The 14,578-nt window shown below is 45.0% G+C and overlaps 1 protein-coding gene across 1 annotated transcript in view; it reads right to left on the bottom strand.

Annotated features, from left to right (window-relative positions):
• Positions 1-14,578, bottom strand: part of TRAF3IP2 (TRAF3 interacting protein 2) — a 47,104-nt gene that overhangs the window by 27,223 nt on the left and 5,303 nt on the right. The window contains exon 2 of the mRNA XM_055432865.2: positions 6,130-6,960. Coding sequence (XP_055288840.1) covers positions 6,130-6,952 — 823 coding nt within the window. The 5' untranslated portion in view covers positions 6,953-6,960. The remainder of the gene's footprint in view (positions 1-6,129; positions 6,961-14,578) is intronic.

Genomic DNA, 14,578 nt, shown 5'->3' with positions numbered 1-14,578 from the left:
GTTTAAAATTTTGATAGTGAAATTGCCTCCTGGAAGACTGTACCAATTTATACTCCTATCAAGAGTAGATGGGGGCTTCCCTGGTGGCTCAGTAAAGAATCTGCCTGCTAATGCAGGAGACATGGGTTCGATCCCAGGTCTGGGAAGATCCCACATGCCGCAAAGCAATGAAGCCTGTGTGCCATGACTACTGAGCCTGTACTCTAGAGTCCGGGAGCTGCAACTACTGAAGCCTGAGTGCCCTAGAACCTGTGCTCCACAACAAGAGAAGCCACTGCAATGAGAAGCCTGGGCACAGCAACTAGAGAGTAGTCTCTGCTTCCTGCAACTAGAGAAAAGCCCTAGCATAGCCACGAAGACCCAGCACAGCCAAAAATAAATAGATAAAATCACAATATATATATAAAAAAAAAAGAGTAGATGGGAATGTTCATTTTCCCATAACCCCACTAACATGAGATATTGTCCTAGGCTTTTTATTTTTGTGTATCTGATTAGGAAAAATATATATTTAAAATTTTTGCATTTCTTAAATTCAGTAATGTGAAGCTTGGTTTCATACACTTATTGGCTGTTTATACACCTTCCGTGAATTAGTCTCTTCTGTCCCAGTTTTCTCCTCTCTGCCTTTCATCGCTTGTCTTCACTCCCAGAATCCTAAGGCCCCCCTTTCCTCCCCAAGTCAATAGAAGGAAGTAATACAGAGAACAAGGGGAGGCAATCTGAATAAAGCAAGCAGGTGTTAGGGACTAAGAGTGTTCCCAGTGGGAGAATTTGCATTTTAACAGAGCCTGCCCAGGGAGGGCAATGCTTACCTCCAAGGACTAGATTGCTAATGATGACATTTCAGGGTCCAACAGGAAAAATATCTTCAAGTGGGAAGATCTTCCTGGGACCCTCAAATGATAATAGTCCACACTTTCTCTGTCTATCACAATGAGGCTTCTCTTGTTAGTGGTTTAAGGCAACTGCTTGGGACTTAGTGTCACAAAGCCCTTGATGAAGTATTCACACTTCCACACATTAATCTAAGGAATTAACCAGAAATGCAGATAAAAGGTATGTGATGCATTGTATAATTGGATCAGAAATGGGAAACTAAAATATCCAACAGCAAATAGCTTAAAAACAACTTGATAGAACTATCTGATAAAACGCTATGCAACATTTTATGAAACAATGCTAGAAAATTATACTGAAGTTATTTTAATATCATATCATATATATACATGCAAAAAACCCCAGTAAATATGTCAAACCCCAATAAGGAATTATATTTGGGTGATAGAAACATGAATTAGGCTTTGGGGCATAAAAGGAAAGATATAAGCATCTGAATGCAGAGTTCCAATGAATAGCAAGGAGAGATCAATGCAAAGAAATAGAGGAAAACAATCGAATAGGAAAAACAAGAGACCTCTTCAAGAAAATTAGAGATATCAAGGGAACATTTCATGCAAAGATGGGCTCGATAAAGGACAGAAATGGTATGGACCTAACAGAAGCAGAAGATATTAAGAGGTGGCAAGAATACACAGAAGAACTGTACAAAAAAGATCTTCACGACGAAGATAATCACAATGGCGTGATCACTCACCTGGAACCACACATCTTGGAATGTGAAGTCAAGTGGGCCTTAGAGAGCATCACTACGAACAAAGCTAGTGGAGGTGATGGAATTCCAATTGAGCTATTTCAAGTCCTGAAAGATGATGCTGTGAAAGTGCTGCACTCAATATGCCAGTGAATTTGGAAAACTCAGCAACGGCCACAGGACTGGAAAAGGTCAGTCTTCATTCCAATCCCAAAGAAAGGCAATGCCAAAGAATGCTCAAACTACCGCACAATTGCACTCATCTCACACACTAGTAAAGTCATGTTCAAAATTCTCCAAGCCAGGCTTCAGCAATATGTGAACCGTGAACTTCCAGATGTTCAAGCAGGTTTTAGAAAAGGCAGAGGAACCAAAGATCAAATTGCCAACATCTGCTGGATCATGGAGAAAGCAAGAGAGTTCCAGAAAAACATCTATTTCTGCTTCATTGACTATGCCAAAGCCTTTGACTGTGTGGATCACAATAAACTGTGGAACATTCTGAAAGAGATGGGAATCCCAGACCACCTGACCTGCCTCTTGAGAAACCTGTATGCAGGTCAGGAAGCAACAGTCAGAACTGGACATGGGACAACAGACTGGTTCCAAATAGGAAAAGGAGTACGTCAAGGTTGTATATTGTCACCCTGCTTATTTAACTTATATGCAGAGTACATCATGAGGAACGCTGGGCTGGAAGAAGCACAAGCTGGAATCAAGATTGACGGGAGAAATAAAATAACCTCAGATATGCAGATGACACCACCCTTATGGCAGAAAGTGAAGAGGACCTCAAAGGCCTCCTGATGAAAGTGAAAGAGGAGAGTGAAAAGGTTGGCTTGAAGCTCAACATTCAGAAAACGAAGATCATGGCATCTGGTCCCATCACTTCATGGGAAATAGATGGAGAAACAGTGGAAACAGTGTCAGACTTTATTTTTTTGGGTTCCAAAATCACTGCAGATGCTGATTGCAGCCATGAAATTAAAAGACGCTTACTGCAGCACTGTTTATAATAGCCAGGACATGGAAGCAACCTAGATGTCCATCTGCAGATTAATGAATAAGAAAGCTTTGGTACACATACACAATGGAGTATTTTTCAGCCATCAAAAAGAATGCATTTGAATCAGTTTTAATGAGGTGGATGAAATTGGAGCCTATTATACAGAGTGAAGTAAGCCAGAAAGAAAAACATCAATACAGTATACTAACGCATATATATGGAATTTAGAAAGATGGTAACCTTAACCCTGTATACGAGACTGCAAAAGAGACATAGGTATATAGAACAGTCTTTGGGACTCTGTGGGAGAGGGTGAAGGTGGGATGATTGGGGAGAACGGCATTGTAGCATGTCCAGTCCAGGTTCAAGGCATGATACAGGATGCTTGGGGCTGGTGCACGGGGATGACCTGGAGGGAGGATATGGGGAAGAGGGAGGTGGGAGGGGGGTTTAAGAAAGGGAACACATGTATATCCGGGGCGGATTCATGTTAATGTATGGCAAAACCAACCAATATATTCAGTTCAGTTCAGTCGCTCAGTTGTGTCCGACTCTCCGCAACCCCATGAATCACAGCACGCCAGGCCTCCCTGTCCATCACCAACTCCTGGAGTTCACTCAAACTCATGTCCATTGAGTCGGTGATGCCATCCAGCCATCTCATTCTCGGTCGCCCCCTTCTCCTCCCGCCCCCAACCTTTCCCAGCATCAGAGTCTTTTCCAGTGAGTCAACTCGTCGCATGAGGTGGCCAAAATATTGCAGTTTCAGCTTTAGCATCAGTCCCTCCAATGAACACCCAGGATTGATCTCCTTTAGAATGAACTGGTTGGATCTCCTTGCAGTCCAAGGGACTCTCAAGAGTCTTCTCCAACACCACAGTTCAAAAGCATCAATTCTTCGGCGCTCAGCTTTCTTCACAGTCCAACTCTCACATCCATACACGACCACGGAAAAAACCATAGCCTTGACTAGATGGACCTTGGTTGGCAAAGTAATGTCTCTGCTTTTTAATATACTATCAAGGTTGATCATAACTTTCCTTCCAAGGAGTAAGCGCCTTTTAATTTCATGGCTGCAATCAGCATCTGCAGTGATTTTGGAGCCCCCAAAAATAAAGTCTGACCAATATATTAATGTAAGGTAATTTGTCTCCAATAAAATAAATAAAAACTAAATAAATAAAAGACGCTTACTCCTTGGAAGGAAAGTTATGACCAGCCTAGATAGCATATTACAAAGCAGAGACATTACTTTGCCAACCAAGGTCCGTCTAATCAAGGCTATGGTTTTTCCAGGGGTCATGTATGGATGTGAGAGTTGGACTGTGAAGAAAGCTGAGCGCCGAAGAATTGATGCTTTTAAACTGTGGTGCTGGAGAAGACTCTTGAGAGTCCTTTGGACTGCAGGGAGATCCAACCAGTCCATTCTAAAGGAGATCAATCCTGGGTGTTCATTGGAAGGACGGATGCTAAAGCTGAAACTCCAATACTTTGGCCACCTCATGCGATGAGTTGACTCACTGGAAAAGACTCTGATGCTGGGAGGGATTGGGGGTAGGAGGAGACAGGGATGACAGAGAATGAGATGGCTGGATGGCATCACCGACGCGATGGACATGAGTTTGAGTGAACTCCGGGAGTTGGTGATGGACAGGGAGGCCTGGCGTGCTGTGGTTCATGGGGTCGCAAAGAGTCGGACACGACTGAGCGACTGAACTGAACTGAACTGAACTGAGTTTTGAAAGTGAACAAATATTATTATTATGATCAGAAAAACTATCTTTAAATGCAGAGAGTAGAAGCTTAAAAAAAATAAAGTATTGTGGGATTCCTTTTTAACCTAAAAATCATTGAGAAAAAGATGCAAATCCTGACCCTGCCAAGGTTCAGTGATTTATGCTCAAGGAACTTCACCAGCACACTCACCCTGTCCCTGAGCACTCGGAGCACCAGTGGTGTTCCTGCTTCACAGTCAGCTGACAGCCCAACATCCAACACCAACACCAGAGTCCCAGTTGTAGATCTCAGGGGCTCTTTCTCACAAAGCCCAGCTGCTGCCTCATCTCTTAGCTTCACTCTTCACTCACATGCATTCTTCCCTGTTTTCTTTCGGGCATCGTCTAAGTTAAGTTCCTTTACCTAACATTTTCTTTTTTTAAACTGTGAATGACCCTGTTGCTGAATTTGCTTTAGGAAGCTTTATATTAAATGTACATGTACAAATAAATAAATTGTGATTGATTATAGGATTCATGATTATTTCCATAATTTATTTTAAAGCTAGGTATCAGATTTGGTCAGACTCTTCAAAATGTTTTGATATGTTATTTATTTGCTAAGAAAAATATTGCATCTCCCAGCCTCCCAGCCAGTGTTTCATCTGTAAAGCCCTACTGCTATTTTCCAGCAGCCTCATGGAGACTTGACATCAAGAACTGTAATGGACCTTTTGCCTCATTCTAAGAGTTTATCAGTTTCAGAGATGCTTACTGTACTGGTGCATTTTATTTGTTCATTGGACATAATTTGTTGAGAGCCTCGTATATGTTGGTCACTGTGCTAAATGCTGGGGAATTATGGATTGAAAAATACATAATTTGCTGATGTGCAAAAGCTTACAGTCTGACAAGAGAAGTAAAAAAGGCCCAAAGTAGATGCCATACTGGCATTAGGTGTGCCAAGATGCAGAACATAAGGAAACAGAGAACCTGAAGAAGGGAGTGATCTGGGGAGGCTGTCAGAGAGAGGGACACCTGAGCTAAGTCTTAAAAGATGGATGTAGTGATGGGTACATACACTAAATACACTACCCTTCAATGAATGAGGAAGGGCAAACTTTACTATACACATTAGAACTTGAGGAAACAGTTAAAGGTATAGAATTGGTTCAAATGTATACAAGAAGGGGAAAAATCCTAGGTAGAGAGAAGAATGTGGACAATGCAGGAGTCTATGAAATGGCTCGACATGTTAGGGGGCTGCCAGTCCTTGAGTGTGGCTAGATCCTAGGGTAGATGTGGATGGTTCAACCTCCAAAGGGCTTTAAGCAGAAGAAATACAGGAATGATGGGACCTTCATGTAATGCCATGAATTTGAAGTCTCAAGGACATTCTGGGCACCTTCTGATTTTTTTGACTGACGGCCTCTTTCTCTGAAAAATCTAAGGTGGAGAAGAAGCATTAAAGAATGCCCAAGAATTTGGACAACAAAATTTTCTAGAAGTCATTTGGGATGGCTCCCTTCCTCTAGGTAAGTTTCACTTCAGCCACCCTAGAGAGCAGTCTGTTTTCTTTTTAATGTGTCCTAGAAAGGCAGGTTCCAAGTGGGACGGGCTCTGGGCCAAGATAAAGCATTCTTTTAAAGCCCCTTGCAAATCCAAACAAACATGGAGGGCCCCATAGGAAGCAGAATGCCCTCCCTGCCTTCTGACCTGCCTGTGCTGGTCTAGCGATACGAGAACTCTGACGCGAGATTCCCGCTTACTCAGTTACCCGGGCTACAACATCCAGAGGAGAGCAACTCACTTACATGGCACCTGGTGGTCAGGGTCTCCAGGATAATAGTAGTGATAGTTCCACTGAGCTTGCACAGAGGGCTCGGGGGGCAGCATCTGTGCGCACGCTGGGTATCTCTGAGGTTCACACTGATGGAACTCCCTGGATCTGAGAGGTCTGGGGAGGTCCTGGAGGTAACACACGGAGGTGAGGGGTAGGGGCCTTTCCAGTTGCCTGATGCCCAGGACGTCCTGCGGCTGTGAATCATACCCCGTGTCTATTGTAGGTGGGTCTGGGGCTGCTCGGCTCCTGTGGGGCCGGGGCACCATCTCCTGGCTGCCACTTTGGGGGTCTGCTGAGGCATTAGGTACACTTTGGTCGGATTTGTCAGAGTCGTGGCCAGTGTCAGGGGAAGATGCTGAAAGCCAAGATCCCAGCCATTGATTACGTTTTTCCGTAAGGGAAAACTGATGCTCCTGGGGGAGGGCTCCAGCCACAGACTGAGTCTCCGGCTCCCCACCTACACAGCAGCCTGAGGGGAAGTCTTTGCTGGGATCCAGCTGTCTCCTCCACAAGCTGTCTTCACTCTCTGCCAAGACTTTAGCGCGCAGGCAGGTGACCCTCGAGGACACAGGCTGCTGGAGATTTGATAGTTGCAGGGGCGGGTGAGCCTGAGGAAAGTCTCGGGAGGAAGACTGAGCAGTTGGGGATGCAGACAAGTTGTTAGGTGCTGTGTTCCTTGCATCTGGAGCAGGCAGTTCTGACTCCTCTGCCGGGGAATATTCTGAGAGGGGTTTCAGCAACTGACTTGGGTATGGTTCTGATTCATCCACCTCCACAGGAATGCTTCGGTTCATTCTAGTGTCTGGAACAAGAGAAAACATGCCACAACCTCAGGAGTCAGGTCAGTTCTTGGAGTCCCCACTTCATGACCTTAAGGGACCCCATTCAAGATGTGGTTTAAATTAACAGTAGTGTGACACCAACATGCTGGCAGAGCCCCCAGTCATGTAAAATCATTTGCTTATCCTCCAGGGAAAGGCACTAAGACTTATGAAGATACTTTTTTCTGGAAGGCTATTCAAAGAATGTGACTGGACCATCGTGTGGTAGAAGTCATACACCAGCAAGGGGAAGACACAGATGAAAACCAATGGCCAATTTCTGAGGAAAGAGAAATGATCAGAATGTGGATTGCTTCGTGTGGGTTTAGAATCCATGATGAAAGAAATATCAGTAACAGATGTGGAATGACCTCCAAAATATACTGTTAAGAAAAAAAAAAAAGCAACGTGTAGATCAATGTGTAAATGGTGCTGCTATTTTAATGGGAAAAAATTAGGAGAGGGGAATGTGTATGTGTGTGTGTGCATGCACATCTGCTTGCACACATATAAAATGTGTGTGGAGGACACATAAAACATTGGTGCATTGGTTGCCTTTGAGAATGGGGCTAAGCTGAGGGAGAGGAGGATGAGGGAGAAAGTTCACCTTCTGAGCTTTTAAACTATTGCTCCATGTGACCTATTGCCTAATTAAAAAAAAGAAAAGAAAAAAAGAATTTTAAAGCCTGAGTTTAAAAAGCACTGGAAAAAAGGTCGTAGTGACATTTTCCAGTTACAGCTATAGGTTATTTGGAGGACTTAATTCCCTCTTGCATGATGCCTGCATGACCATCTGGCCTGTGATGTAGCAGCTCCATGGACAAGGCTCAATAAACTATCCTTTAGCCCACAGCAGTCAGCCCACAGTCCAGGGAATACTGTTTTACCCATAGAAATAGAACTCTCAACCAACATGACAGCATGGGAAGGAAAATTGGCCGCCCCTTATCATTAGATTGGTTGAAATGATGCCCCAGAATACTGAGGCTCCAGGGGAAGGAGGGAGGCAGGTCAGGGGAAAAGATATCTCTGAAGTGAGGATGGGGAGCTGGAGCAGGGACAGTGGGAGTGAAGGAGTCACAAGAAAAGACCCCAGCGGTCTGTTCTGTGAAGGCCTCGTACATAACATGCCTCAAGTGCCATACAGAAAAAAGGAGTGGTGCTGGTGGTTGGATCTTTAAATTCCTCTTTCATCCATGTAGAATTTCAACTACAAATGCTCACTGAGGGCTTACTGTGCCCCAAGGCACGATGCCCATCAGTTACTACTCTAAGACAAGTTAGAAAAATAGGAATTCCCCTTCTCTTGAGTCTAGTACCCAACCCAATGGCAACATGACAGCATGCATTTTAAGCAACATACTTTAGAAAATATTTTTATTTATTTGGCTGCTGCTAGATCATAGCTGCGGCACGTGGGGTCTAGTTCCCTGACCAGGACCAAGGTTTGAACCTCGGCCCCCTGCACTGGGAGCCTGGAGTCTTAGCCCCTGGACCACTAGGGAGGTCACATGCATTTTAAAACGCTGCTCCGCAGAGCAGAAGTGGGATCAGTGGTTTCCCACATTTTTCTTCCTGGCCTATAAAAAGAGATGTCAGGTTGCCATGTGTGTTCAGCTGTGTCTGACTCTTTTGCGACTGTATGGACTATAGCCCATCAGACTCCTCTGTCCGTGGGATTTCTCAGGCAAAAATACTGGAGTGGGTTGCCATTTCCTTCTGCAGGGGATCTTCCTGGACCAGGGATTGAACCTGAATCTCCTGCATGGCAGGCAGATCCTCTACCGTTTGACCCATCAGGAAAGCCCAGTTTTCCTTGCGCTCCCTGCCAAATGAATGCCCGCTAACACGTCTCTGACCCTCACTTGGTATCAGATTTACCCATCTGCTCCAAACCTTTGTACCACTTTCTCACAAGAGAAAATTCCCTCAGGCTCCAAGTCCCCGCCAGCCTTCCCTCCCTCCTTGCCGTGGGCTTTCCAGGTTGTTGTCTAGTCTGGGTGTGCTTCCTGCCCCACGGCTCTGCAGAGAAGACCTCATCACCGAAACTGATTAGACCCTGGATAAAAAAAACCACACACCTTTCAACTGATATCAGTTGATTAGACCTACCCCCAAAAAACATATTTCAACTACTGAGCATTTAAAAATGTTCACCATTGTCTTCCTTTCTTTCTTGCAGATTTTCTACAGCTCTGAAATTGGATATGCCATACAACATGCTCTTCAGCTGGTCAGGAAGCAAAAGTATTTTCCGAAGGACTGGCTGCATGTTACATAATCTTCAGCAAGCATCTGTGGACCCACAGCTGAATGAGGGGGTCGGGGAGGGGGACAGAGGGGAGGGCAGAGAAGCTGCCAGAGAACCAGCCAGCAAAAGAACTAAATGCTGTCGGCTATTTCTTGGTGTGCGATTCATTTTCATTTTCTGCACTTCAGGTACAATTGTTTATATTCTCCCTGGGTTTCAAATGTGAATGCCTTAGAAGTGCTTCCCTAAAACTTATAAAATTAAATTTAAAAAGTTGCAAATTCTCTTCCAGCTGAGGAGATTTCAAGGACTTGGAGGAAGCTAATAAAAGGGTGACAAGTGTGGTCATCTCCGGAGTGTGGTCACATAAATGGCATTCTGAGGTCGTGTCCTAGGGAGGGAATTCTAGATTTGAAACTGGTCTGAAAAGGAACAAATGGTTCCTTGGATGATAGTGAATAAACCTGGCATGGCAATGAACAGCCTTTCAGGAAAACTGTGGGATTAGTAATTTTTAACAAACGCAGTGAACACTGATGTTTGAAATTTGTCACTACAGATATTCAAACAGCAAATGATTACTGAACCTTGTTATGTGTGAACCCCCTCTTCTGAAGCATAAGCTCAATTAAAATTCTTTTACAGTTGATACCTACAAATGACACATAACTCAAGAGGTCCAAGAGGGTATCTAGTAAATGGTAAACGAAATTATTTCTGGAGACATAAAACATTATTCCTACTTTCAAGTGGTTTGTAACCCAGCTGAAGGTAAACAACTAGTACAGGAAATCAAACTAATACAAGTCGAGGGCCTTTGCACTTGCCGTTTCTTCTTCTTCGAACACTCTTCCCCTACGTATCTGCATGGCTTTCTTTCTTTCATTTTTAAGTCTTTACTCAGCTCTCACTTTCTCCGTGAGGGATCCTTGGTCACCCTCTAAAATTTTTACATGCTCCTCTCACTCTGTCTCCCTTTCCTGCTTTATCCTTCTCTCAGCAGTTTTCACCATTGTGTATACTATGAAAGAGACGTTATCAATTCTAATACCTAGTACAATATTCCTTGTGTATTGTCTCTCCTCTCCCCCCAGGATGTAAGCTTCATGAGGGTGTGATTTTCGACTCTTCTGTTCACAGCTGTATTCCCAGCATCTAGAATTATACCCGGTACCTAGCAGGTGCTCAATAACTCTTTGTTGAATGAATGAAGGACCAATGCCTATTTTAGAGAGGAGACAGATCCATGTAGCTGGAAGGACCCCTGACTGTGAGGAAGTCAGGTCCATGAAGTGTGATGGGGAGGATTTGGTGGGCCAAGTCCTCAGAGTTCTTGAAATTAGACCACATGGGTACCCTTCCCTCTTCCTCTCAAATATGTATTAAGCTCCACTAAGTGTCAGGCTCTGAGGCCAGGCCTGAAGAGGTCCCATCCACGACGGGGCTGACCTGAACCCTTGCTGGCAGAGTAACAGTGAGCCTACCCCACAGCATGATGGGGTATCTGCTCTCTCTGCTCAGACACCGGTCTCCTCCTACATCCTCAGCTGCAGGTGGGGCAGGCCTGCAGTCACCACAAGGGCCCCTCCGGCCCTAGACCGCAGCCAGAACTGACAGAACAACCCCGCCATCCTCCTGAGGGTGTCACAGAGAATACAATGCCACATCAGAGGGCCATGGGCAGATTAGTGGGTTGGGTCGGAAGTGGCAGTTTTGTTTTTTGGTCTTTAATATCAATATTGTAATAAAAATGATAACTAGACATTAAAAAGAATTAGCTCAGTACCCCACCTCTCCTAACCATTTCCATTTCCCCTGTTTTATTCCAGACCTCTTCTATATGCTATCCAGGTGGTTGTAACCCTGGCACAGCCTGTATTCCCATCTCTCTCAGAGGGTGGAAATTGGCTTTAAGCGAAAAAGCCCTGTTTTGTAGTCATGATCTAGAGAAGTCTCTGACCCCAAGGGGGACAGAAGACCTCCCACTTAGGGCCTGTTGAACGCCATTGGTGGCCGTGCTCTGGACAGCCTCAGCTCATCAGCACGACACTGAGCTCAGAAAGCCGGGAGAGGCTGAGGCTGTTGGGGATGCAGCCAACAAGCAAGTCTAGCTCATGGCTTCAGATCGCTGGGGAAAGGGAGAGGCTGGCTAGCCATGGACCTCAGAAGAGTTTCTGACTCAGAAGCGCTTTCTGAGGCTCCCGATTCAGATGCCTGGGCCCCACCCCTTGAGATTCTGAGGTAAGGCCAGGGCGCCCTTTTGTTTCTAAGTCCCACAGGTTGGAGGAGGAAATGGCAACCCACTCCAGTATTCTTGCCTGGAGAATCCCATGGACAGAGGAGCCTGGCGGGCTACAGTCTATGGGGTTGCAAGAGTCGGACACGACTGAGCGACTAAACCACCCCCACCAAGTCCCACAGGTAAATAGGTCCTCTCATATTTTACCAAGGGAAGTGTCATCTGTACGATTTGGCCATGACTACCAGGATTTTTAAATCTAATGTCCTTGTACCTAGTAATTTCATTTCCAAGAATTTCCTCTATAGAGAGATGCACTTATTTTGTAAAAACAAAGAGGCTCTGAAGATAGGCAATGCAGCAAGGTTTGTAACAGCAAAGACGGCAAACGACTCACCCACCCAAAAAGCTTCTGCTTTTTTAAAACCATGGTCCGGCCTTGCAATGAATACTCCGTATCTTTTTGAAAAGACTGTGTGAACTGATTTGGAATTATCTCCAAAATTTATCATGACGTTAAAAAAGGAAGGAGCAGAACAGTGTGTAGAGTATATGTTACCCTTTGTCCAATCTAAGTCTGTCTGTGCCCATGCTGGGAGGTCAGAAAGCTGGAACAGAGGGTGCCTCCAGGAAGGGAATTGGGTGACTGGGAGCGGAGGTGGGCGGGAGACTTACTTTTCAGAGCATTTTTTACCTTTTAAGTTTTGTACCAAGTGCCTGTGTATCTACTTACAAGATAAAAAAGGAAAAGGAAACACTCCACCAGTGATTCTGATGTCCACAAAGATTAAGAGTCAATGAGAGAGAGGCACTGCTGAGACCACCCAGGAGAGAGTAAACCGTTCCTTAAAACACAAAGGGCCATGCAGCAGAGGGTGGAGACATTTGTCCACAGTGGGGATGGGTGGACTTGGAGTGGCACGAGCTAGGAATGGAAGACTCGTCCCAGGTCCACGTGTGTGCGTGCTGAGTTGCTTCAGTCATGTCTGACTCTTTGTCACCCCATGGACTGTAGCCCGTCAGGCTCCTCTGTCCATGGAATTCTCCCAGCAAGAATACTGGAGTGGGTTGCCATGCCCTCCTCCAGGGGATCTTCCCAATCCAGGGATCGAACCCAAGTCTCTTATGTCTACCTGCACTGGCAGGTGAGTTCTTTACCACTAGTGCCACCTGGAAAGCCGCTCCCTGCCACCAGATGCACACAACCAGGTGAACCAGTGATACACGTGAGTCTGGTTCTTAATCTGATCTGACTCAAGAGACAGCAGTTTTCCTTCTCTGGAATCTCACTGCCCTTTGGACTGTGAGCTGTGGTTCTAGCCCTTAGATTCTGACCAGCATCTTTCTTCAAATCTGTCAGTTTTTCTGTCCCAGTCTCTCTGGCTTCCTTTCTGCTTTCTCTCCTTCCTGAGTAGCCCGGTTTGCAGATAACTATCAAGACATCAGCAGCTTTGACATCCCCTGTGGCAATGCTCCCTGGTGTCCCATTCACAGAGTTTCCCATTCATTCTGTCTGTCTGTGTGTCTCTCTCTCTCTCGTTGCCTCCAAGTCTTTGCTCACGTCTGTTCCCAGCAACGTTTCTTTCCTCCAGCACATCCTGCCTGCAATTATCAATGTGTCTGATCTCATAATCCCATCTTCTCATCTCATAGTTCATCCAAAACTTCTTTTCCTTCCATCATGTCTGCCTCTCTTTCTGCAGGTCTGTTAGATTAGACCCTAACCCTGCTGTGCATAGGATACAAGTCTCTTTCAGCATACATATTCAGATCTGAAGTCCATGTTCACAGTTAACTATGGCTTCTGCCATCCAGACAGGCTTGCTGCTGCTGCTGCTGCTGCTGCTAAGTCACTTCAGTCATGTCCGACTCTGTGTGACCCCATAGACAGAAGCCCACCAGGCTTCCCCGTCCCTGGGATTCTCCAGGCAAGAACACTGGAGTGGGTTGCCATTTCCTTCTCCAATGTGTGAAAGTGAAAAGTGGAAGTGAACTCGCTCAGCCAGACAGGCTTACCCTGAATCAATACATATTTCTATGATGTCGAAAATATGCAGGACTTAAATGTACAGGCTCTAGAGTCAAGCTCCCTATGATTGGATTCTTTCTCTGCTAGTGGCATGATCGAAGCTGAAACTCCAATACTTTGGCCACCGGATGCGAAGAGCTGACTCATTTGAAAAGACCCTGATGCTGGAAAAGATTGAGGGCAGGAAGAGAAGGGGACGACAGAGGCTGAGATGGTTAAATGGCATCACTGACTCAATGGACATGAGTTTGGGTAAACTCTGGGAATCAGTGACGGATAGGGAGGCCTGGCGTGCTGCAGTTCATGGGATCGCAAGAATCGGACATGACTGAGCGACTGAACTACACTGAAGTGGCTTGATTAGATGTGTGACCTTGAGAAAATTACTGAATTTCTCTGGGACTCATTTTTCTCATCTGTAAAGTGTGTGGAGGGGAGATAACAGCATTTGCCCCATAGGAGAGTACTGCAAGGATAAAAGAAGAAGGTGTAAATAACGTGCTGACTGTAGAGTCTGGCCTATATCAAGCTCTCCAAAAACAAAAGTTATTTGATTATTATTTTTATGACAAATATTTGGCTTTGGAACTGTTTTTCTAGACCATGTTTGCTTGTTTTATACTTGGATGCTAAAACTATTACATAAACCTGGCGTGCTGTAGTCACGGGGTTGCAAAGAGACGCAACTTAGTGACTGAACAACAACAAAGTGTATGGAGTCTGTATCTTTTTAACCAACATGTGTATTTTCGGTCCTGAAACAGCTGGGTCAGAGGAGGGATATGTGGTGTCACTACCATTCCTACTATAGAGAGCCTTAGGTACAGCTTTTTCAAAGTCACAGCCAAATCCAGCCTATAGATTGCCAAATTCTTTCCGTTAAACCACATAGATCAGACACTGGCAAACCTTTTCTGTAAAGAACCAGACAGTAAATAGTTCATGCCCTGTGGACCACAGACTTTGTCTCATACTCTGCTTTTTAGTTAGCTCATTTGTACACAACCCTTTAAAAATATAAATTCTTAGCAACAGGCAGGTGTAGAAATAGACCATGGGCCACTTTTGGCTCAAGGGTTG

This window comes from Moschus berezovskii, chromosome 10, assembly GCF_049115385.1.
Source record: "Moschus berezovskii isolate FMDL1 chromosome 10, NW_MosBer_1.0, whole genome shotgun sequence".
NCBI lineage: Eukaryota > Metazoa > Chordata > Mammalia > Artiodactyla > Moschidae > Moschus > Moschus berezovskii.
This window is presented reverse-complemented; position numbering and strand designations above follow the sequence as displayed.